Source organism: Varroa destructor, unplaced genomic scaffold (genome assembly GCF_002443255.2).
Source record: "Varroa destructor unplaced genomic scaffold, Vdes_3.0 BEIS01000003.1, whole genome shotgun sequence".
In the NCBI taxonomy this organism is placed as follows: domain Eukaryota; kingdom Metazoa; phylum Arthropoda; class Arachnida; order Mesostigmata; family Varroidae; genus Varroa; species Varroa destructor.
This window is the reverse complement of record NW_019211456.1, coordinates 56993176-57018798: the sequence shown is the minus strand read 5'-3', so window position 1 is coordinate 57018798 and position 25623 is coordinate 56993176. Positions and strand designations below refer to the sequence as shown.

The 25623-nt window shown below is 38.8% G+C and overlaps 1 protein-coding gene across 5 annotated transcripts in view; it reads left to right on the top strand.

The window, feature by feature from the left end:
* Window positions 1-2643: 2643 nt before the first annotated feature.
* LOC111246505 (G protein-coupled receptor moody-like) overlaps window positions 2644-25623 on the top strand; it is a 44809-nt gene continuing 21829 nt past the window's right edge. For 2 of the 5 annotated variants that reach the window (XM_086984818.1, XM_086984819.1), the window contains exons 1-2: window positions 2650-4291; window positions 7265-7438. In XM_086984818.1, the coding sequence (XP_086840944.1) occupies window positions 4160-4291; window positions 7265-7438 (306 nt within the window). In that variant the 5' untranslated portion in view covers window positions 2650-4159. Of the gene's footprint in view, window positions 4292-7264; window positions 7439-25623 lie in introns of all 5 variants that reach the window. The other 3 variants (XM_022796215.2, XM_086984820.1, XM_086984817.1) reach the window with 3 other exon arrangements.

Below are 25623 nucleotides of genomic sequence, written 5' to 3'. Positions count from 1 at the left end.
ATATGTTACTACGTGGAACTAACAAATCAATATTATTTTTTGTCATTATTATCTTAATAGTATATTATGATTCGTCCTTCTATCTTTGATTTCGTGAGCATGTTTTTGCTAAGAGGAGTTAGCGGACTATTGATCACAACAACGGGTCCCATTAGGCAACATCCGTTGTATGTGTTGTTACAACGCTTGAGAAGAAACCTAGAAAAGAAACTGTTGCAACTCAACCTAAAAATGACAGAGTAACGTTTCAAATATTGACAGTTGGAATAGAGAATCAATACGACACACGATACAACTGTTGAATTTTAAGCAGATGAAGATAATAAATATGGATAGTTGAAAAAAAAAACTTGAGCCTGTACTTATTTTTACGACGGAGGGTGCGATTAGAGATCACATTTAATATCGTACGCGTTATTCTAGGTAAATTAAAAGAATCAGGTAGTATCATAGACTGCAGAAGACACAAGACAGATTCAGAGGCACATATCATAGGTCTAAAGACTTTTACGTGCCATTTTCTGAACAAATCACAAACGTCATTGTGCACCCAATCAGGCTAAACGGTACGCTCCATATGAGATACATTGCTGATGAGAAATTTGTCGAATCGCTGGATTCACTATTTCATCCTTTTGCAAAATTAGTTTTAAGGCTTCTCCAATAAAAAGAAAAACACGTCTGTTTGTCTTCTTAGAGCAACTGCAAGTTCAAAAAAAAAAAAAAAAAACTACATGTATTCTACCGTTCAAACTTATGCTGCTTCTACTTAGATATACCTAACTAAAAAAAAAAAGCCTTAGGATATCTAGCTATGAATCAGTCACTTGAGAAAGTATAGAACCGGCGTGTTTTAAAGCATGCAGCTTTTAAATCGTTCCACAGTTCAAACCAGCAGGTTCTTCCTGGTAAAATAATTCCCTCTAGTTTTTTGCTCGATTCGTATGGCAACCTCTGTTTAATAGCAATACGTTTCCACCCATATGTTTATCGATCGAACAGGAGTAAAGTAACAGAAGTTCTCCATCGTGGGTGAGCGCGAAGTTAAGTAGTTTAATATTAACCTGTGAACTGCCCGAAGTTTACCGAAATTAAATACAGCGTCGTTTCTGATTGGCACACTTGTTCTGTATTTAGCTAGGCTGTTATTTGAAATTGTGATGCTATTTGAGTAAGATATTTTTTTACATTGATCTTATGGCTTCTTTGCAACGTGTCTTATGAGAAGTGATTTCTAAAGTAGAAATACAAATACTTTTACAAAAATCTTGACATCGGCAAACGATGATGTGAGTCGTCGTTCACGTTCACGCTACATCTTCTTAACGGTACTAATGGCGAAACAACCCAGTACACTGGGGTAATTCAGACAAAAATTCTGTATTAGGCACGAAAGTAGCAAACCCAGTTGCAGAAGTGATCTCAGCCAATGGTGGAGGACCAAATACTAGTCTCTTTCATATAAGTGGCCTTCGTTCAGCAGCAATCTATAAGTCTTTAGCACAGAAATGCCCCAGATCGAAGGTTTTGACCATTGAAATCCGCCTCTTCCCAATTTGAAGTTGAAAAACAATTAAAACAACTAGAGGTGCTGCATTAACGGTAACCAGTCAGTCAGCTTGTGTAAGCAGAAAACTAGGTACAAATTTTGAATTCACGGATCATTTTTCCAAACCACTACACACTTCAATCTTTATTTAAACACGCGCTGCGCGATTAACCCCCTATATAAGTAACAGAGCCTATTCAATACAATAGCACGGCAAGAATATAATAGCGGTTAATTCAACAGGAGTACTTGTAGCATAGACCTGAAAGTTTAGAATACCCATTTACAAAATGTACTGTATAGCAAACTTTGACACTTTCAAAAACAATTGCTTGATCTTCTTCCCCTTCTGCTTTTCGGGAATAAATCCCGAAATCATCCAATGAAAACGAACAAGGCTTCCCCCGGGGTTTAAAGCAGCTGGGGCAATGTTTCTGTGATAGGCATCGTTAATTAGCCAGTGTTCAATGAATACGACCCCGTAGCTGCGTTGCTTTGATTACGTTTGCTTTACCTAATTATCCTCGATTACATTTTTTAGTTGTACTCCTAACAATAATAAAAACAACTGGACTTTAATATACATGTGTCCCTGTTGTACAAATCCAATGGTGACGAGCTCATCAGCAATATAGGTAACTCTGATAGAAGGTACATCTTTCCGTGCTGCTTACCAAATATGGCTGTATCCAATGGTCTAATGCTTGTGAGTGATATATATACATCTACGCAAAAAGTTTGGGCAATCAATTGAATAGCTTTGTTGTCGATTAAATTTCGATCAGTTTATCTTTTACAATCATTAAACTTCACAGGTTTTAGACAATGAAGAAAATAATGTCATGCTCTTCTCAGATGAAACAATCTAGCTGCTAGGTTTTGTCTAGTTTTATTACCTACACCGAAGTCTAATATATGAATATATTGAATAAATCGGGTACAATCTTTCTATGATCCCCCTCCAACCCCATCTCCTATTCTCATGCTCCCCCATGGAGGGTTAGCCGCCGGCGTTACATAATTTTGACTTCTGTGACCGGCTTCTACCCACTGGCAGATTGGTTCACTCGCGCTCGCGCGCGCGCGTTCTTCCGACCGTTGGAATTACCGTTGGCGTAACTGGTGGCTGACGAGTTTTGTCCGCCTATCAGTTTGACTCTCCTGTACTCGGCGGAAGGGAAGAGTGTGCTTGCGGAGGCATGAGGCTGTTCGTTCGTTTGTCAACCGTTCGAGAGGGACCCAGCGAGTCGGAATGGGGCCGCCTGGATTGAGAGTGTTTCCTGATTACTGCAATTAACAGGCGAACAACAAATGACTCACAGACGGACCGAGTGGGTGAGACAGACAGTAAACGCGTTTGGCGCTGCAAAAAGTGTTGCCGTTTCGCTACAACAGACTTCGTTCTCATTGAGCCGGATCGTGTGTTTTGCGCGCCGCTTACGCTCCCCGCTTTTGATCCGTTACCCTTTGAACACTTGATCGACGGAGATTCAGCCTCAAACGCTTGATATTGAATGATAAACACCCAGCCCTGGATTATTATCCTCCTCAGTCTTTCTGACCCCTCGATTCTGTTCGTTCCGACAGAGCAAATCCCAACTACTGAAGTACAGCCACTGACACTCTTTTTCGTAAGGCGCTGCACACATAAGTATCGAATTGCCAAAAATCCGTATTTAATGACATAAAGATTCCGTTCATTCGACGACGATTAACTTAGAAAATATATCTTCAAATTTTGTTAGACATTGTCGCGAATTTATTGGGAGTGGAGCTGTCTGTGCGGGCGTGTGTGTGGATTATGTGGACCGTTAGTAAAAGATAGCTTAGTTGGAGGCGAATATACTATAGACCAAAGCTTGAGATCAGATGGATCTCTATCGGGCACGATCCTCACTGGTTCGTTTTGCGCTTCGTGCGTGCGTTCTACTACTGTTCCTTATAATTTACAAGTACTTCAATGATCGTTCGTGAGAGGCGACCTCAACCTAATACAGGTCCACAGAACGCTAAATCGGAATAGCAAATAAGTGTAGTGTATCCTGGAACTGCCGCCCTACCGCAAGTTGACAAAAAAACAAAACAGCGTATTACCTTTAAGTGATATGAGAGTTTAGGCGAGGTTATTCGTAACTGATCACTGTATCATGCAGAAATGCGAGTTATCAGTGGGACTATAAGCTGAGCAACGAAAAGCTTTCTCGTTCTGGCAACCCTTTCGCAATCTCGTAACAAATTGTTTTCAAAAAAGAGTTAAAACAGGAAAAACTGCTATGATCAACTTTGCTTCTTAACATTAAATTGTGGCAATCACGTTTATGACCTTGATATATGTGTCCTTGTGTGTCTTCATGTGAAAAAGTCGATGCACTCCGCATCGTAGATCGGCTTTTTTTAAGTTTAAGAGTACTCTATAATTAGGTGGATTCAAGTTCGCATCATGCAGGCAAACTGACACCGGGGTGAGGACGGCCATTGAATTGCCTCACGCGAGTCACCGGATACACGCACACCGTGCTAGTAATGCCCGGCTGCTAGTATACAAGTACTAGGTCTGAAAACGAGCGTGTACGCCACCTTTGCCTGCTCCTATCGAGACAGCCAGATATCATGGAGGCTGACGCGACAACGAGTGAGCTTCCCTTGACAAGCACAATACAACAAACCGTTAATTTCTTTAGGCATACGGTTACAGCTCCCGTGCAGACGGAAAACACAATCTCATTAGCCACCGCAATCGAGGTAAGAGAAGTTTTGTGCCCATTTCGTACCGCGAATATCTTACTCTTAGCTGCATATATATATATATAGGTGACAGTGGAGTTATATGGGCTAAAATTTGCGTAACGTTATCGTTAACAATAATCGGGGCCACGGGGGGAGAAAAATAGGTTAGTGCATTAATAAAAGGCTTACCCATTTATATAGCCTAAACAGCCCCTGCTCGCAGCAGAAGATGGGACTATGTGGCACAGGAACAGATAAGCCGCTCCATTTTTTTAGGGCGAGAAACCGTTGACTTCAAATTTTAATATTATCTAACTACATACGAGTCAGAAGCTTGCGATTCTTTTCTATGACTAAATTTCAAAAGGTTGAACTTACTTTTACACATTTGATCACACTTTTATTAAACAATAAGGAATTCTTACCATAATTTTGAAACGTCATTCTGCGTACCAAATTAAAAGGAAGTTGCGTTTTATAAAAGTCACTACGCTGAACTATATTTCATATTGAGCAAAAGTACTCGTAGTTAAATGGGGTTATGTGTGTTTCGAGCATATATAAAACCACATGTCCTCAGTGCTAATTTTATAGAGCAATTGCAATTGCCAGCCGTCCTCAGAGTATAACTCAGTTTACAAATGTGTATATACGTATTTACGTCAAGGAGACATAAGTCTGCACCACACGTAGCTGTTATTAACAACACTAGACGACTTAATGGGCATAATGTCGACGTATGAACAACGTTTTTATGTTTTACAGGTTTATAATCAGGCTTCAGTGTTGGCTTTGAAAATTGTGGGCACATTGTTATTATTTCTCCACTCTTCTAGAACAAAATGCAACCCGTCCGTTACCCGATATCTGAGTCATTAGAGAATCGGCTGATTGTCATGTGAACCTGTACGAAACAAATTATAAGTTTCAACATAACCGTAAATGATTATAAAATATCAGTTTCTCTAATCATAAATAGAATAATTTTCTTTTTGGCTTTACGAAACGATTTAATTATTTGCATTAAATTATCAGTGATTTATTTTTACATAGCAAACTTTATTTTGCTACATGGGCCAACGGCATGGCGACCTTCAGCTGATATTTGCTTGAAAATTAAATAATTTTAGCTAGCCTACTTTGATCATATTATACAATAGTTTTTGACAAATTTTTTTATTTCCCGTAACACGAACTGCTTGTGTACATATAAATGAGGGTAGGATAGGGTGAAACGCTGTGTGTGTGTAATTCCTTTACTTTGATTTTTTGATATTCAATAATACCTTTAGATATCGTCAAAAAAAAATACTTTTTTTTGCTGCTTCTTTTGAAGTTGAATATGTTTAAGAAAGTCAACGGATTTAATAACTTCGACTACGTACAACTAAAACTGTTTCTGAATCTTGCCGCTTTCAAGTCACTTAAGTAAATAAAGTTTCAGTATGGCTCCCGTTACTGAATCCTAGGTTACTAACTTGGGCGGACACTGGATCAAAAGTACAGGTTACATAATATCTTTATCGTAATACTTCTATACTCAAAGTCGCTGCATATATAGATGACTTTTTCGCCCTTCACAAAAGCAGAACTTAACAACAGTGAAAGTACCCTATAAACCCTAAAGGTTAAAAATAGCTTAAATTAGCACATTTCGACAGCATTCAACTTGAGGGTTTTTAGCTATCACGGGCTTCTGGGTAACGCTTCTAGAAAATTATTAATAACGAATCAATTTCGATTGTTACAAAATAGGGTTTCTCATACAAAATATTATTAACTTCTGTCACTTACTAGGTGCCCAATATGTTTCATTTTATTATTTTAACGCATGTGTTAATTTACTCTGATTTCTTATAAAACACTAATATGCGAAACAATAGTTTATTTATGGAAAATAAAATGATAGTTGAGATTTTTTAAGTCATATTTATTGTAAGAACCTACTGCTTTTTTAAGTTTTCAGTAGCTTTACTTACGTAGCCCATTGGACAAGTAAAAATTAAAAACAAAAAAAAGGGACGAGTAAAATGATTCAGCCAATAATCGATGTGGAATGTAATATTGCTGAAAAGCATCATAGGTAATGGATATGAAACTGGGTAACGCCATTTTACGCCCAAAAGAAGACAATCTTTGGCTATTTCTCTTCCCTCTCCACCAGTCTTGTGTTATATGCCTTCGCTTCGTCCCGGGGCGTTTGCTTGGTCAACTCTGCAGTATCTCAATGAGCATAGGGCTTCGCTAATATACAAATGCTAACATTCGTAATAGAGCTTCGAAGGTGCCCAGTGCAGTTACTTTAGGTCGTATCGGATATATTTGACCTGCCACCTTCCTAAAATAAATACAAGGTATAATCTGCTCAGTGCCAAACAGTGATATACATGTATATTTATTTGAACCAGGAACAATCCACCCCTAGTTTTCTGCTGTTTTTCGTTTACTCTACAGTCACTGGTCTTCTAAAAAATCATCTTTCCCCGCTATGGACTTCAAAGCTTGTTGTAAGATTTTTCATCGATATTATCAGAATTGTTTCGTGCGCTTCTAGGGTAAAAATTCAGGACCTTGATATGTTTCTGAAAACGTTCCTACTACAGGAAATATATATATATATATATTTTTTTTTTTGTTGCCTATTTTGGCAGCGTTATTAAACTCTGATCAGAATATAACTTTTAATCACTGCCTAACTACAGCAGATAAGAGTTTGGCACTCATGATTAGTAGACAGAACAAAATATTTGTATAACGGTTAACACTTCCTAGCAATAGTGCTCCCGCGGTAGGTAGTATCAGCTATCGTTTGTCGGCCACCATATACACTGAGATTTTAACAGCCAAAATTTAAAATACTTAACCTGCGCCTAACCTTTCAAGTTCTAACATAAAGTTAGTATTAGTATATCAGGATGAGAAACCGCTAATTTTAAAGACGACTTATGTCTTTGTAATTTGTACTTGCATGCGTGTTTTGTGCGTTAGGAGGTAACTGGCCCACCTCTGCTGGCAACGATTCGAGACGGCCCGGATTGGGATAGCCACCGCACGACGCTCACCTTGACAGCTTGCGTTGCCCTTCTAATTGCCGTGTGCGGTTTCGCTGGCAACGTGTTAACCATAATTGCCCTCACTTCCAACAAAGGGCCGCCCGCCAAGGTACGCGATATTTCATATGGAAGAGGTGCTCGCGCATCCTTTACCATCGCTGCCAGATATGTCTGCATACTATCCATTAGGAAATGAGTCGACATAGTTTCGCGCCAATTTTAAACATCCAAACAGCTCAGTTTCCAATATGATTAGTGATGCTACAAGTACGAACTAGTCTTAAAAAGCAGCACCTGGAATACTGCAGTTCCGTGCAATCGATTTACACAGTCAATTACGAATCGTGCGGAATTACAAACGTAAATATTTGTATGCCATTGTAATTTATGTGTATCATAAGCATCCGACGAAAGGAGTCGGCACTATTTTCAAGTGCACCGCGTTATCCAATATGGAAGGCCACTTTTTAAGGACCCCGTTTCAATACTCGAGTCTGTCTTCAAAGTTCGTTCGATAAATGCGTTTAGTAAGGCATATCCTATTAGACATAATTTTTTTGCCACATGAGAGGGATCGCCGTGACAAATGAGAAAACAGGTGGAACATCGTTCTAACTGAAAAGCGCGTTATCACTAATTCAATTGATTCGCGACGTTATATATACAGTGGACGCGATATGTTCGACATACTTGTTTTACAATTTGTTGCATCTATAGCTATTTCTAGCCTTAACCGAACAAAGTTCTCGTGGTTTGACGTTCTGTTATGGAAGGATAGCGTTCCTGGAAGGTTGCATAGGAGTAAAAAAAAGTAAAAGTACAGTGCTTTCCAAACCGCTGTGCTTTTTTGGGTGTTGCTGTCTATAAATGAGACATCAAGACTTGCTCATGATTGACATTATATAGATGTATGTTGGAATTAAAGGTAATTATTTGTAGCGCAACCTTTTCTCAAATCGACATGCTTCTGCCATATGTTCCATACGCGTCTCCGTATGTATGCGTGTTTGTATGTATACGCTGCAAAGAGTACATGAATGGGTTGAGGAATAAAAAAGAGCAAGCAAAGGTCGAATAGGGTGAAAGTCTCTCATTAGCATCTGCGCGGATGTACTAGCTTGATAGAGGGGCTTCGAACGCTCGCCCAGGAAGAGACAAATATACGGTAAAAGGCAACGGCCTGTCGGTGTCTTTATAGGAGCAACCCATCAATCTTCTATCCGCCTAGTGCTACCTCAACGACATTCTTCTGCTCAATTTCAATTTGAAGTAAGATCTTTTCGGATTTATGAAAGGTGCTCGTTTGTCATCTGCGCCTTAAATGTGACGGCGGCATTGGGGGCACAGAACGTGGAAGAACGGGTGGTACATCTCTGGCAAAACATCTCTAGACGAGAGCAAAGGATTGGCAACGACCAGAAAAAGAAAGGGAAAAGGAAGAATTCATTTGATGTAACGATATATTCCCTTAAGATACAAGCGGCGAGAAAATTTTTAAGATAAACGTGTGGCCAAAGTGAGCTTTTCTTGTCTAGGAACAGCCGAAACCGCTAACTAAGAGTCTAGAATTAGAAAGTTTTGTCAAATTGTAGACAAGCTCCTTCTTATTTCAAGAAATGGCTAATATTTACTAAAAAAAAAAAAAAAAAAAAGCCTGCGGTATATGTGTTCAACTTGCGTCTTTCTCAAACTCAAGTTGGATAACTATTATGCTGTCGCAGCCATCTATTGTTCTTTTTAAAGTTTTTCGATTTGTGCAAGGAAGCTTAATGAAGAATCGAAACCATAAGACATAATTTGGCAAAAAAAGTTGAAACAACACCTTTAGTTTTGTGAAATGTATTTTTTCTTTTTTTTTTTTTTTTTTTTTAGAGCTTTGCCTATTTAACTCAAATTTGAAAGTTCTTTGTGGTGTTTAATCATCCTTATCTCGAATAACGCTATATTCCACAACGAATGTGATTAAATACGAAAGAATAATATTAGTATACCCGAAGTATTTTCGTGTGGCTTATGTAAAGGGCCATCAAAATATGTTAATTGGCTCAACTGCTTTTTACAAATGATTTCTGAATAAGTAATTTGTAATTTGTAAAATGATTTATTTTATATAGCCAGAAGTGTAACGATAATCGTACGGAAGCTTTCGCGATATGCGTAAAAGACGTTTGGTTTTTTTCGAAATTGCATAATGACACGTAATATTTTTCCCATATTTTTTATTTAGCGTGCTATTATCGCTAATCGTGTGAATAATTATCACAATGAGATGGTAACTAAAATATGTTTGTTAAATTCATCTAAGAAAAATACTGTTGCAATCTTACTGAGTACATGAAACGTTGCCTGTGGCGGGACTGTTTTCGGACCAGATGCTGCGATCAGGATCTTCAGCACGAAGAAAGTTGATCTAAGAAATCAAGGCTTCTATTTCCTTTATATACTATATTCCTATGTTTATAGGCCCCTTGTAGCTTATTTGTTTAATAACAGTAGCCCACGTAAGGGGGAGCACTTGTCAAAGACATATATCTTGGCGGCACGACAGTAGCCGTTGACAGCTGAAATTTTACCTAAATTACACGTATGACAAATATGTTGACGATGATGACGAAGGCCAAGGAACACATTTCTTCTTTTACGTATACACACATTGCTGCCCCCTACACACAAGTGTTCCTCCCGGTCCTGCTACTTACTATGTACAGAGCTACTCATGCGCGCCATCTGGTGCTTCGAATAAAATAACGCTCAGAAACGAACCGAGCACGGAAAAAAGGATACAGTACGTCAGTGAATAGGGAAGAAATCGGGTGGAAGTAACACCAACACCAGCTCAATACCCTTCAGAGACTAATCGCTTTGAGTCGCTTGAGTCTGTACTATCTGTTAAGGTCACTAGGCGGGAAAACAGTAATATTTGAGTGAGTGCATAGCCGGTACTTTGGTGAAGTCTCTCGGTCGGGCAAACTAACGAACGGATGGACAGGCAGACGGTCCGTTTAATTGAGCATAGAAGTAAGGTGACCTGGAACGGAATAGCTATAATAATAACAACATAAAAACTCCGCAAGTAACGTTGCCCCATTGCACCTGTTCGCTCCTTTCTTAGAACCGAACAAACCACTTAAGCGTTCAACAGGTGTGTCATAAAACCATTATAATAACAACAACGACTATTATAAGCCGAGTCTTCTCTACTCCTCGGCCATGGCTTGGCCCTGAACCCAGAGTCACGGGTACCTTCCGGAACTGAGTGAATGTCTAATCTTCGAAAGTGAGTCAGCCAACAGTTCATATAGGAGGCCTGAAATATCTATAAATATGATGTCTATATAGAGACTGTACACATATATTGTATACCAATAAACGATAGTCAAGGAAGATTACGGAATATCTGTCTACGCCCGTTATTGTACCCAATTTCATTGAGGTTCGCCCTTTCTCTTTTACGAGTCTAGCTTGAAATTGAGCTTGATGACTTCAGCCGCGATTGACCTTTTGCAACCTCTGCTTGCATGTATAGGTAGAGATTTCATGTGTAAAAAATTATTAAAAGAGCCTTGTGCATGCGTGATTCTAGCACGATCGTATATTTCTATTCAATTTTAGAACCTCACTGTATTATAAGAATACACAAAGGTTATCACCCACATATTGCCAAACTCGATTGGATTATACTGAATGTATTTTTGAAAAGCTCTTCTTAAACCTTATTCTCCCCTAAATTTAGTTAGTTATCCTCACTTACGAGTTTCTTCAGGGTCCTGACATAGTTTCAGGATCGCGGCCATTGCCCTTGAGGCGTTATCCTGCGTAATAGCAAAACAGAGAGAAGTAGGTCTCTCATCTAAATTTCGCCCGTGGTTCAATGTAAATAACGCAGCGTTAATCCTGCATAGAGTTAGTCTCTCTTTACATTTTAAAAGAGGACTTCAAAGGCGAAGAACATAATTATGGCACACATATAAGTGCTACAATAACTGTTAATACCGTTCACGGCTTGATATTTATTACAGTGTGCTAATGGCAGGATTAAACAAGCCCTTCCAACCGCTTGGACCGTTGAGCGCAGAGCTTTGTTATTTTGATCGTTGTTTAGATTTATAAAACTACGGAAACACAAATAGCTTTGTAAATAATGAGATCACAGTTACGATGGAGTAGGATGATTTCAGTCCACTTTGCAGAGTCCTGTAATAAAGCATTATTAAGGTAAGTATTTTTAGTTACCGTGTTATACAGAACAGTTCGAACATTATTCATTGGAGATTCCTCTCGATTTAGATTGTTTACATGTAATGGTATCGACAGCTATACGACAATGATACACACAAAACAGTTATTCATTAGGTTAGGATTTGCTCATAAACTGTTATTAATAGGTTATAATAATTAACAAATGACTACATCCGTTGTATTTTACCGCATCGAAACGACCCAAAAAACAAATTTGCCATTAGACCACAACTTAAATGCGCTATTATACGTCGTCCCTTTTTGTTGTATCATTCTCCAGTACAGACCTTTGCCTTTTCTATAGACACATTTGACCAGCTTGAATATTAGCGTTTATCGACTGTCCTTATCCGTATGATAGTCGAAATGAATTTCTAACAAGTTATTTACGAAACGAGAAGGCCGCGGCAATTTAGGCGAAGGGATGTATCACTTATGTACTCTTCCTCGCTGGCATCGTATGATTTGAACTGCACAGAGCCGATGCAACCGACGCCATGTCCAATAAAGTAGAGAACCGTGTTGCACACCATAACGAGTCTCTGTCGATGCGTTTCTATTGCTGGATTCATAGACCAAATATGTTTGCTAGCCATGAATACCAAGTGAACGAGACAATTTCGATCCTTCCCAACTAATGCAGGGATCCAAAAACATAGAGCTGCCGTCAGTACCATAATACAGTAGAGCAGCTGCAAACACACCCACGTTCAGTATGCAGTACGCGGGCACGCATTTACATGCATGGAAAGCTTTAAGTGTTCTGTGTTTCCATTATTTTCCACCTCTCACTTCAGCCAGTTAGGCCAGTTGGGCCAACGAAGGAACCGGTTGTCGTTTAAGCTGATCGTTCTGGTCATGGTGTTGCCTCCATAGCAGTTCGTGAGCTTCGAGTAAACGTGTAGGGGGTATAAGTGAACGACTCACATGACGAAGGCATATACTAGTCACCATGCAGGAGGGCCTGCGTCCAAACCCCCGCTACTCTTCAATGTGTTACATCATACGTCCAGAATAGAACAATAACCACTGAGTAGAGTTAATGCAAAAACAATAATAACAATGCTTTAATTGTAAAAAAGTTCAATGTAACAGACAGTTTTTTAACAACTGCAAACTAAATTGCTCTCGGAGACAGCACAGCATCAGTGTGACGTTAGAATACTAGGCCGTTCATTGCGCTTCTTCACTGGCGGTGCCTTTTGAGTAAATGAGCTCGGTAAATGGCCAAGAAAACTGGCTCTGTATAGCCTAAACTGAAAGGCCTGAAAAGTGTGTGCATTATTTACGCGATAACTCAACTTACCTTGCTTCCTCGTGTGAGTTCATCTAAGCTAATGCCGCTGCTTCATGTACACACGATATGGTAGTACTGTTCTATTGCTATGGTATTCTTCAAGTTGCATGGCTACACATCGTACGTTCCCTATAAAACTCACTCCCTAACTATGCATGCATTTTAGTATTGCTCTTTTTCTAAAACTTAGCAAGCATCTAATTCTTTCCTGCTTTTTTTTTTTTGGCTTATTTACTATTCACCCTGCAGTGACTACATCGTCGAATTCATGGTAAGGGTATCGCGAGGTGGCGCTTATAGAAAGTAGGTAGCCATAAAAAGGTAATGCATACTGTAACATTGTAGCACAATGTTACGGAACGCATTACAAACGGTCTAAATCACCAGATACTACATATTATCTTTGTTTCGAACCATATATTAGTATATTTGGAAATTGCGTTATAATATATAGATGTAGCACCTTAGTGTAAACAACAAAAAAAAAACAATCTTGGCTCACGTTTGGTCATTTCAGCGATATCATTCAAACACAACAGATGTAGCAGTAAATCGTGCCATATTAATATGATATACCATCATAGGATAAGAGCAGGAAACATTGCCTTTGTCGAACTACTTTCTGCCATTTTTGGTTTTAGAATTCTAATAAAAATCCTGTCACACCCACATTTGGCACGCAATAACGACATCAATTGTTTTTACTAAGAGAGCTATAAGCGAAATTTGACTGAAAACAATTCCAAATAGGCGTCGATAACTATTTAAATAAATATAACCTTCTTTGCCTAATATATCCTACTGAACTCTAAACATCTACTTTCATTAAAGATTTTTTGAAAGTATTGCTTTCATTAATAAACATATTTACTTATTTAAAGCATATTTATGGTGCAACTTTGAGCCAAAGTAAAAAAAAAAAAGCATTAAAATTAAGTTATTTTGTTCTAAACTGTGGATAAAGCGTATAGGACTTATCTATTAAACAATAACGAACGCTTTAATGCACGCCATTGAATTGTTTTCCTTTCGAGTATTATTTAGCGTAGTTACAACCCGACCCTGTATAAACCTTGTTACACCAGATATCGCATGGTGCCTGTCGTCCGAGTATTATGATGCTCGGACATTCGCCCATTGTTTACCTAGCATGCTAAGTAAACAATCCTGGATAACTTAGAGTTCGATCCAATCTAGGTTTTCGTACATATTTTCCATGCTCTTCTTTTGTCTGCCGGGGTAACAATTCTTTTGGCTAGTTTGCCCAGAAGATCGGGCAAATGGCCACGGAACAACTCAGACAACATTCCGTGTAACTAACTGTTAGGTCAAACGGTTATAAAGCGTACAGCGAATAGCGCTATTTTCTATTATGGTTCGTTTTTTTATGTTTTGCTACAACCGCTGGGTCTTTAAAGGAGTTCGTGACTTTGCGTCGCTTTCGTAGACTTTCATGTACAACACAATAACCGTTTAGAGAAACGACAATCTATTTTTTTATGTTTAAAACATAGGTCTGTATAACAGTATAATATCTAACGCAAATTTTTATGGAAACGTACAGATGCGATGCTAGCATAATGATCGCAAAAAATCGCGATCAGTTAGGTGTTTTAGCCGTATAATATGTAACACGTACGTCGGAATAACTTTACTATGAGCTGCCTCGTTCTACTGATATCACGTTTATCAAATTAACATACCCGCAACATGTGGTGCAGATGGGTTAGATTGTGTAAGAATATATTACAGTGAAAGATAAATGAAAATATACAATGGTGAAGAGTGAAGATAAAAATTATTGCTCCGATACTTCATTTATTTCATAGGACGCGGTCATGCATTTTTTAGACTAACGTGTGTATGTGTGTATATATATTCGCATATAATCTCGTAGCAATTCATAGGATCAAGTTCTAAAAGTTACTCATCTGAACCCAAAATTAAAGATGAAATGGTGCTTTCCTTGCGAAATTATGTTCTTTAAATATAACTAGCCATTGTACATTTGTAAGTGATTACGCGCACAAATTTTACTGTTTAGACAACGAAAACAGGATTCCGTAATATAAAATAAGTTTTTCGACGGCGCGTCTTTAGTAAGTCTAAACATCATTCGAGCACGTTGGCTGATACAGTCTGGTGATTTCCTTTATCACTGCCTGACACTTTGCTTAATTTATTTTTTCCTCGTAAGTATATCTAAGTGGTATTACTATGTAACATATCTAATGTCAGCTTATGCGAAATGCAAACTTTCGTGGAAAAAACTTAGCCACTTAGAAACGACTAAATTACGGTGTAGTTTTATTTTATATTTACTACATGGCCGCATCTCGTTCATGAAAAAATGAGCATTGCGCTCAACAGGTGATAGTATATCACTGTGGTCTGATTTAAAAAGCAGGGAAACAACTGGAAAACTTTAAATCCTTACTCATTCCATTACATTCCTACTTAAATCTAAATGGCAAGATATAATTGTCATATTATAAGGTGAATCTACGTTCGTTCGAAACGGTATGAGAACCAGAGTTTTATTTGAAGCTAAATTTATCCACAGGCTAAAAACATTTAATTTTCATAGGTTTAAGTTAGATCATGAAAGATTAATTCATTACAGTAAAGAGCCACTCCACTGTTTTTTTCGTCCTAGAAAGTCTGTTCTATTATCTGAAGTTCTGTCTGTTAATGAACGCACCGGAGCTAACAATTGACGTTTTATTATAAGTTTGCTGGTACGTTTTTAAAAAACTGACAAATATTTTTTTCTGCTTTGCTTTTTTGTTCATAATATTTTTGAGGGACTTTCAGACGTTTATTGGCAGAAACCGACATTTCCTTATGACGCTGTGGAAACTTATGTGAACTTCGCAGTTTAAGCGCGAGGGAGCAAGAATCACTTAGAGAATACGAACTTGTAAATCGTCTTAAAATCAGTTTTATTTACCAAACATTTAAGAAGCACAAAATATAAGACCCCTTAGCAAAGTCTAGGTTTCCGTGTGTGGCCTATATAGATATAAAGTTGTTTTTTCAGTAGAAGTTCCAAGCAGCTATTCTGTAGAGTACTTATTCTCATAATGCTAATGACCCAAATCGGAGGGAGTTTTGTTCGTCGATACAGATACAGGATGAAATTTGAATATTGTGACCTACAATATTTAAAACCTTCAAGTAGGCCTCTTCAAATAGATGTTGCTTCCTAGAGATTAACACACTAAGGGGCCTGACCAAAACCGGAGAGAAAAAATCTGTATTAAAGAATACTCCATTCGCGTTTAATGAACAACATACGTGTTCATAAAATGATGGCATTGATGAGGACGGTGATCGAAATCACACAGCTGATGACAGTATGGTGTTACGTTCAGACGGTCAGATTTTTGCAGTCGCCCAAATTTGAGAAAGCTGTGTTCTAATTGCACTTTTTCATTACACGTCCTATCTCATTTGCCAATTAATAGCTAGTTTACCTTGAGTTTCCTCGTATGTGTCATGGGATATATCTGATTGGGTGACAGGTTTGAGCTTTACCGATGTTTGACTTAGACAATTTCGCCATTCAAAGTGAGCGCACTAATCAACGCCTTACTCTGTAGGCTAATTTGAATCCTTTTGTTTAAAAATGTGCACTAATTAAAGTCTCTAGGAATATCTTAATGTCACATAGTCGTAGGACCGTTCTTTAAGAAATATAAAAAAAAATCGAATAACGGCTTTTGATAATACTTAACAATTCGAGAGGTGGTCGTAAGATGGCAGCACCAAAGTTGCACTGGATACTCCTTTGTTGTTGCCGCTAGTGTTGTTTTTGATATCGTCAACATTGTCACATTGCACTGGCCTGTGTACGTGCACCCACCTAAAAACACTAGTGATAGCACTTAGATAGAACTGCTATTTGTTTTATTGCTATAGAACTTAATTAGGCAGTAGTCGAATCCTCCCTATGACTATCCCTTGGTTTCCTTTTCTAACAATTTGTCTATTTTCTAGGACCCGGCTTGTAGCTAGCCGCCACTGGCGCCGCTAGCTACAAGCCGTCTTTTTTTCGCTCTGGTTTACCACTCGCGTTCAGCAGCGCCCTTCCGCATGCTACTGCGTATTTTCTCTGTTGTCAGTCCCTTGCCATCTTAATTGAGCTTACTATATTGGCTCGCTATTCACACGAGCATCAGCAGTGCCACAATCACCGCATTGTAGTGCTGCTTCTGCTGTATTCCAACATTGTAGTTGATCCATTAGACGTTCCTTTTATTGTGCTCGTGTTTTTTACTATTGTTCATTATCTTGCATTCTATATGTGGCAATCTTCTTTTCATATTATTTTACGTTTCGTCTTGCTTATTTTGCCTGCTTTATGTTGTCTCTCGTTATTATTAGCGTGTCCTGAGGCCTGTTTCCCCGAACACTAGTCCTGCTGCTACTGTTGTTCTCTTTCAAGTCGTCTGCTGCTTATCGATGGCATCGTGCTATATTCGTTAAGATAGGCTACCGTTACCATTCGTTCCGCAACGTCAAACCCTCTCTCTCTCTCTCTCTGTCGATCTAGATAAGTGTATAACACCATTTAAAAATGGTATATGGATCACACGTCGGTCGGCATGCGTGCTAAAGACTACAGCTGCCCCATGAGTACGAAGACCAAGATGGCGGCCCGTTAATCACGGGCGACTGCATAATCTGGTTAAAATTAAGTGATTTACTAGAAGATCGATTGGCAAGCGAATTGCTGAAATGAATTGTTGGTACTAATCGAGATGTTTAGCAAAGCGTGTTAGAGGTCGAATATGATGTTCGCGATATTCGATAACGTGATATTGTATTCGTCTTCGAAATACGTTTGAAGAGGTATATCAATTATCAAGAATGGGTGTAGCCTCAAAGCATTTTTTCATAAATTGTCTATATCTCAACCATTTTTAATTTCTTTATTATCGAATTCTCAATCAATAATAGAATTATATTTATTAGCAGTATTTTTTTTATGTTGTATTAGGACTACACTCGTATTTAGTACTTATCTTATTTCTAGAATGATTTCATTTTACTTTAAACGGTATATAAAAAATAATGTTTTAATTATTACTCTTCTTTTATTTATGGGTACTTTTTCGCTACTTGTCCTAATCTCCTAATATCTTTAATAGGTCGAAATTTATTAGGTCTGACATCTTATTGGTTAGTATATATATATATATATATATATATATATATATACAAAAAAGTATCGACGATTTTTTCGCTAGACGGCTTTAAAGCCACGTATTTTTTGGATAATATCCAAAGACGTTAAGTTGGCGTTGGTGTTATTTGAAAACTACGATTTACTATTAAAAATTATTGAAGTGCCTAGAAGATTGTGTAGGAGATTGTGTAGTGAAATGTTCGTAAAGGTTCTTTATATTTTACAGCTTTGTTAAGATAAAGATACAGATGCCGTCCAAAGTCATACAAATATTTGAACTTTTCATATTTAATAAATTCCGAAAAAAAAGTGGTAAAATGATTGCGAAAGTTGAGCGGGCTCGACATGTGAATAGCCGTTTTAACATCGACTACCAAATAATTATGAACGAGTCGAACAAAGCTGAGTATAAAGAAAAGCTCAATGTTTGGGTGCCTACTCATTTAATTCATTTCAGCAGAATTTTTTAGAAACCCAACACAATCAAACAATTTCTAAAGATAAAAGTTGATCATATACGAGAATGTACAAATGAAAAAAACTAAAGAATATGATCTACAATGGCAAAGCTTAGACTGATGCTAAAGGATACGATCCTCTGTGTTTAGTGGGATTGGAAAGAAATCCGCCTAACAAAACGATTAATTCGCACTTCTACTGTCGACAACTAACAGGATTAGACCAATCCATTAAAAAAAAAAAAAAAAAAAAAAACTCGACTGAAACTAACAAAGAGAAGTGGTCTTCCACTAAGATGACGCCTGACCACATATATGGCTAGCTACACGGAAGCACGCAATTAAACATTTTTATGCGTCCGATGTATAACCCTGGTGTTGCATGATCAGACTACTAACAATTTGGTCTTTGCAAAACTCTTGTAATGGTGGTTCAATGGAGGGAAGCAAAGACTCGCTCAGAAACTTTCTACAGTAGTTCTATAGTGATAGGATTATGGTGTTGCCGAAAAATGATAGGAAGTCATCTTTAGTCTAGGTTAATAACGTTGTTTTAAAACATAAGAATTATTTCAATTCGGCTTAAAAACCATTAGTACTTTTTTGATTATTCAGTATATATACAGGATGGTGTGTCTAAATTGAGAATTTTTTCGTCTGCTTTGTTCCTAAAACATAACAAAATTGTTTTGCCTCACTAAGAAGTGTCCTTTTTGACGGCCATGATTACTTTACATATCCACCATTCTCCGCAATTGCAACTTCGATTCGGAACTACAAACCACTCACCAGTCATTTTCAAACTAATGCTTGAATAATAATTCGTTAACGATTATTAGATTATGCGTAACGTTAAAGGTTATGCGTAAAGCAATACTAGTAGTTATAAACTCTTCAAAGTTTTGCTTAAATACGGTGATTACAAGAAACCCAAGTGGAACTTGGTTTTTGGGCTGATAGCGGGTGGAATATACCAAAAATGCAAAAGTTAAAACCGGTCCAAGTAACGGTAAAAAAAAAAGTCCAAAAGGTGCCACAGGGTTCAAAGAATCTTATAACAATTAACCGTTGGAGTTTACATAGGCGACTTAATTGACATTTTGGTCTTCAAAATGACGCTAATTTCTATATATCATATCCAGGCGTACAAAAAATGAGGTACTTTCTGAGCCGTTTTGATAAATCTTTAAGCTTTTTAACCCGAAATTGTAATGAGGATTTTCCGGTATGTCTCATGATAGTCTTCCACAAACTCTTTCAAAAGCCACTTGAAAACTGGGAATAGTACGGGTAGTCAATTTCGTCAAAAAATGAAACTTCTTACTCTTCGTGAAAGTTTGTCTAGCGCGGAAAAACTGAACGACCTTTACTTTGAGCCTAAAAACGACGTACTGTTGTTTGCGATGGCGAGTTTGATATTTGGTCCTGGCAAAAAACAGACTTTCTTCTAATATTAGGAGTAACGAACAAATATACGCCTGTCACGACAAACAGTTCACAACAGTTCTCCCCATCTTAAACATCAAACATGAGTTTAAGTCTTACTGGCCATTCAATATTTTTTAATTTAAATTATATTAAAAAATTAAAGATTAAAAAATGTAGACATTACTCTTTGAATACGTATTTATTTAAAATAAAAATAAATCGCGCGGACACCTATCAAGCCATCGAAATCTAGTTATTGTTCCCAAAAAACTCTGTGCATACACGTATCTGTACCCATTGAGATTTGCTTGTACAAGATCATTAATAACTATTGTTTAGGTTACGTTGCGGACGTGCCTTAAGCTCTACGAGCGTTTTCGTCCAGTTCTTCAAGATTATGGCTACATTCGTAAAGGCATCTCTCTTCACCTAAACATTTCCTTGTGATAATTCACTGTTATGAATAGTGCGGATTGTTCGGGAGCTTCGATTAGCGTGAGTTAACGAGTTTTCCTTAAATATTTCTTTGTCTGTAGTTTGCTTGCTTTCTTATCTTTTCTGTCTATCTATTAGAGACAGCCGCGCGGTAAGTTGACTTATGTTAAGACGCGCTCTTCAATGTTAACTTGTTCTGTTCGTACGCTGTTCGTAGTTATGGAAGCAACATTTATGGACACTGAGACACATCGGGTACTTCAATTCCGAAAAGAACGCGCCTAAATTTACCTGTTTTCTCGTTTCATTAACATCCACTTACATATAAGAAACGTTTCGAAATCATTGATTGTGCCGAAAATCCAGCTTTCGCTACTTTTCGTTTTATTTCTGACCATATTTAAATAAAAAAACATCTGCTTATGGTTCTTTAGATACGTTGGTAGCTACTTCCTCTAAAAGTAGGGCGTGTATAAAGCATAAGATGAGTATAAGATAATCGAATCGCTGGTGTTGCTAGACCCGTTTTCGACATCCACCTTAGTTTGGTTGTTTTCGCCTTTTCTCCCTGCGCTGCTGGCAAACTCATAGTTAGAAAGGAACTGATAGGTACTGGATCGAGAACGTACACCGAAACATGAACAACCGTAAGAAGAGACGACCCACAAAGTCTTAGGGAATGAGATTACGATCATAGGAACTATAAGAAAGTTCCGTTTCCATTGCCAATGCGGCTTCCCTCTTCTCGGCCACTTTTGCTTTCAATCGGATCGTTTGTGCACCTACTGCATCCGCGAAGTGGTTAAGCGACGAACTGGATGACTAGCAACAACTCTGTCCTTCAACATAGAAAAAACCTCGACATTTTAGACAAGTCAGACAATGAAAATCAGACGAAATCCCTTTACGAGCAGCTGTAATGAGATAAGGCCTTGTCAGATGAGAAGCTTTAATTTGATGAGGACCGAATCCACAGGGAGGACTCAGGGACGTTTCGTTGTCTTTGTCCCCGAAAAAGGACTGTTAGATTGTGATGTGGAACTAGACAAATAGTAGAACTGACACAATTACGCGCTTTATTGATGGATATCCATAGATTGACGAACATAATTACCTCAAATAGGACTCGCAGCACGTCGGAACGACGAAACACGAGCTTAAGGAAGCGACAGAAAGAGAAAAATGAAAACTTACTAGCCTTAGGTTATTACACTAAGTACATAGAAAATAATTAAGGTACGATAAGTACTGCAGGTAGTACGACAAAGATCACTGTTGGCTTTGTTATAACGAATAGAAGAATTCGACCCACCTTGTCTATTATAATATGCAAATACAGATTAAATGCGTATGTGGGTCGGTCTCGGAAGGGGCGATACAGATAGTTCGTAGATACTTGGCCTGCTAAAAAAGACCTCCGATGAAAAGCTTCTGCCTAGAATACTAATATCCGTGTTTGAAAATACGAAGCACCATTTCGGCGACCTAATTGACTGCTGAAGGTGCCAAGCTGAGTTTATCTGTCTTATAGCAGGTGCCAAAATGGTTGTCGAGGCTGGTACGACAAAACTGCAACACGCATGTGGTAGCCAAGTCGCTTATTGAAAAACGCTGCGCTTCATGCTCCCTACGTCAGAATAGACTCAGTCTATGAAGTTTGTCCTATCATTATTTCTTTCGACCATGAGGATATTTCCCGTCAAATATACACGCTCAGCACACTTGCTCATGCCTCGAGAAATACGATGCATCCTGATATTTCAAACGACAAATATCCACGAGCTAATACAGCCATAATACTACTAAAATACTTGCAAACAGTCCCATATCAAGCGATCATTTGGTCCAGGTAATTTTGATTATTAATTCCTATGGCTAACTGAAAAGAATATTGTGGAAGGAGAGGGCATCGACGATATACATTCGAGATAAGGGTAAACAAAAAGAATACTTATTTGCACTACACTCATGTAATATTAACATGCCCATGACCTGTGACAACAAGCTTTCGTAGTCCCTTTAGCTTGTATTCCAAGATCGATTAACTGTAGTTGTTTTCCAATAGAAGTGTCTGTTTCTAGGCTAGCAAAAACCAAAAGAGGCAACTCGGGCACAACCGCCATGCTTTGCGCGATGAATGGTTTTATAGACACGACATTTAGTAAAGGTATGACGTCCATATGACAAATGAGACTAGACATTTTGCAGAACAAAATAACGACACATGTGATTATTTTATTACTGCTGGACGGCGATAACAGCCGCTCATCCACTAAACTAATAATTGTTTAATAAAATGGGAATATCAAGCGGTTTTCTCAAGTAATATCTAAAGCGATCAGTTATCATATCGTAATGACTGTCAAGCCTGTTTCTTTATTTAACATTTACCTAGTAGGCTCGAGACTGCTTCAGGTCACAGCATTGAGCGGTTCAGTTCACTATGTCGTGCCAATTACTCGTTGACTCAGTGAGCTGACTGACAGCATACGTGCAAAAATGGACAGAACCATTTTCTACCCATTTCCCCTAATGGGATATTTCTGTCTCATTGAAATCTCCAATCTGCCTCAGGTGTTTTGACTGCTACCTAGGCTGTTTTCGCAATAATAATGACTCTATATTTTTCAGTGAGTAAGTTCAGTCACGAATGCGTATTGTTGTATATAGGATAGAAAGTAGCTTCTTTTTAGTTTAGATAATTATATAGCCTATTAAAAAATATAAGTTTTTTTTTTTTTTCAAATATAAGTCATTCGATTAAAGCCTCATAATAATGACCCGTTCACTGTAACTCAGGAGAGTCACTGATTATTCTTGCACAGAAACAGATACCTAGTTAAAGCCACCTTCTTTCTAATAGTCTCTGCATAAAGACAGCCATAGTTGATGTGCAAACCCGGTGAGGCGAAACTGGCCAGCCTAAACTGGGGACTGTTCATGTCCCTCTCTCGGAAGCGTATGGAAAACAAATAATGACACGCTTCTAGCACAATGCATAGTGATTTTGTTATATGTCATCGCACCGAGCGCGACGAAAATGCCGGCAGCAATTCAACCGTTAAGAATTTTCTACCTAATTAGTTTCTAGATTATGCGTTTTGTTTGCCTTAGGCGAATTAAAGGGTCATCGATTTATTACTATTATCAATCAGCCGACGTAATTTCCAATACAGCGAACTATTTTTCTCTGATGTAACCCTTTGTATCACTACTCACTCGATGCGTATGTAAAAGCCATTTTGCTAGGGAAAATAACTACGTAAGACCTAGTTAGTATCTGAGGGCGAGAGTTCAGGAGTAATCGGCAGGGGGAGGCTTTTGTAGGTTGGTGAATGTCATATACCCTCCTCACAAGAGAATCATGGTATGCCAAGATTCCCTTCTACGCGTCTGACCCTGCCTTTTTCAGACGAAAGATGCTTAACAGTCGAAATATACTAGTCGAACTAACGTGAGCAAGCTGTTGCATCACACTAGAAGCGAAATCATATAATGCTCAATTTTTCGGACTCCGCTTTGGTTTACGTGCCCAACGTCGATGGCGTACAGCGTTTGCCACCGTACATCCGTTTGGTAAATTACACTAGGTTGCTATAAGCCGCCTTTAGCATAGGCCCATTCCGCTTCCGGAAACGCAAACAATCCACTAACTGTCTTATCTTACATCACCGCCGCCTCAACAAGCGGAACAACAAGGCCATAACCTTAGAACTAGCGTTATCGCTCCACATTATTTTGTTACGCCGCAGCGAACGAGAATGATGCCTAACAACAACACAATGAAAACGATGGTGATTATCGGCCGGATCCAAGCCTGCAAGACAAATCGCGAAAAAATAGCAAAAGTGCTCAACTTTGCCTCGCAGCTAGCTTGTGTCTGAAATTTTCGTCGGGGAAGTGTCTGGAGCTTGAGTGATATAGTATGCGTGCTTGTTTATAGCCGCCGCATGCCAAACGACCTCAGTGGGCCAATGGCTTCCGACTCGTTGTACTTTAGCCGGTTAACCACCATCATCGTCTCCTTTTCCACATCTGTAGGTTTGCCTGCCCAGCAGCTTCTGCCGGTTTACTAGCCTGCCCACTTGGCCAGCCTGTTCGTCGTTGGGGCCCTCTTGTTATTTTTGACCCACAATCCCAGTTAACAGCAGCAGTAGTTTACTATTTGCCACTCTCCTCAGCGGCCATATTATCGTAATGATGCTAGTACCCCGTTGTTCAGCCATCATTCCCAGTTTCTCTCACTTTCGCTCTCTGAATCTGCCCATATGTTCGTTCATCCATAAGTTTGTCGGCCTTATCGCACATTAGCAGGGAGACCGGAAACAACATGCTTTGCGAACACTACGCCAATGACTATGCTATGGCCGTGTCAGGTTCGAGTTCGAATTTACCGTACTGGGACGCCTAAGCTTTCATCGCTGGAATGATAGGTCGTAGGAAACAAGGTTCGTCGCGTCAAAACCGTTACTCAGCCAAGCATGACTGGCAAGGAATATCGGACACGACTAGCCAAATGCAATTTGCTAGCGGGAGGCGGGAAAAAAGTACGATACCACCGAGGAAAGCGACATTACGGGGAGGGACGGACGGACTGTGGGTTTGTGGTAAAGAGCCGGCCTTACGAAACCTTCATACGTTGAAGCTAGAGGGCAAACAAGGCGATCGGAAACCCGTTGGCGGCGAAGGGCTCTACCAGAACAGGTAAACATGTACAACTGCAAATGATACGTAGGAGGGTTGAAGAGTAGATACTTCTTCGACCGCTGCCAATGCTCGGTCCAGCGAGTCAAGAGAGCAGGCCGTGGGGAACGAAAGGCTAGCGAAACATAAGGCAACCATTAAGCATGTACAGTGGTGAGGCGTTGAAGCGCAATAGAGTGGATGCTACCGAAGCATTCGACTCGGCTGATGCTCTGGGACAAAACAAGTTATAGCTGAAAAATGGTGTCACGTTAACAGCAACAGCATACAGTTTGATCACGGAGTACAGAAAAAGCTGTTCAGGAAACTAGTCACTTTGGCCTTTAACATCTTCCTTTAAAATCAAGCATTCTGTGCAAATCTTATGTGAAACTCGAAAAAGTTCACATGCACAGAATTACCCATCGCGTGCTATTACGGTCCTTAATAAAATTGAATTCTTCTCTCTTTATACGATCGTTACATTCAAAGCAAGAGGCTTTCAGGAGTCTTGGTGCCAATGGAACCAGATGAAAAACGCAGGACATAGTCAGTGTAGCTCT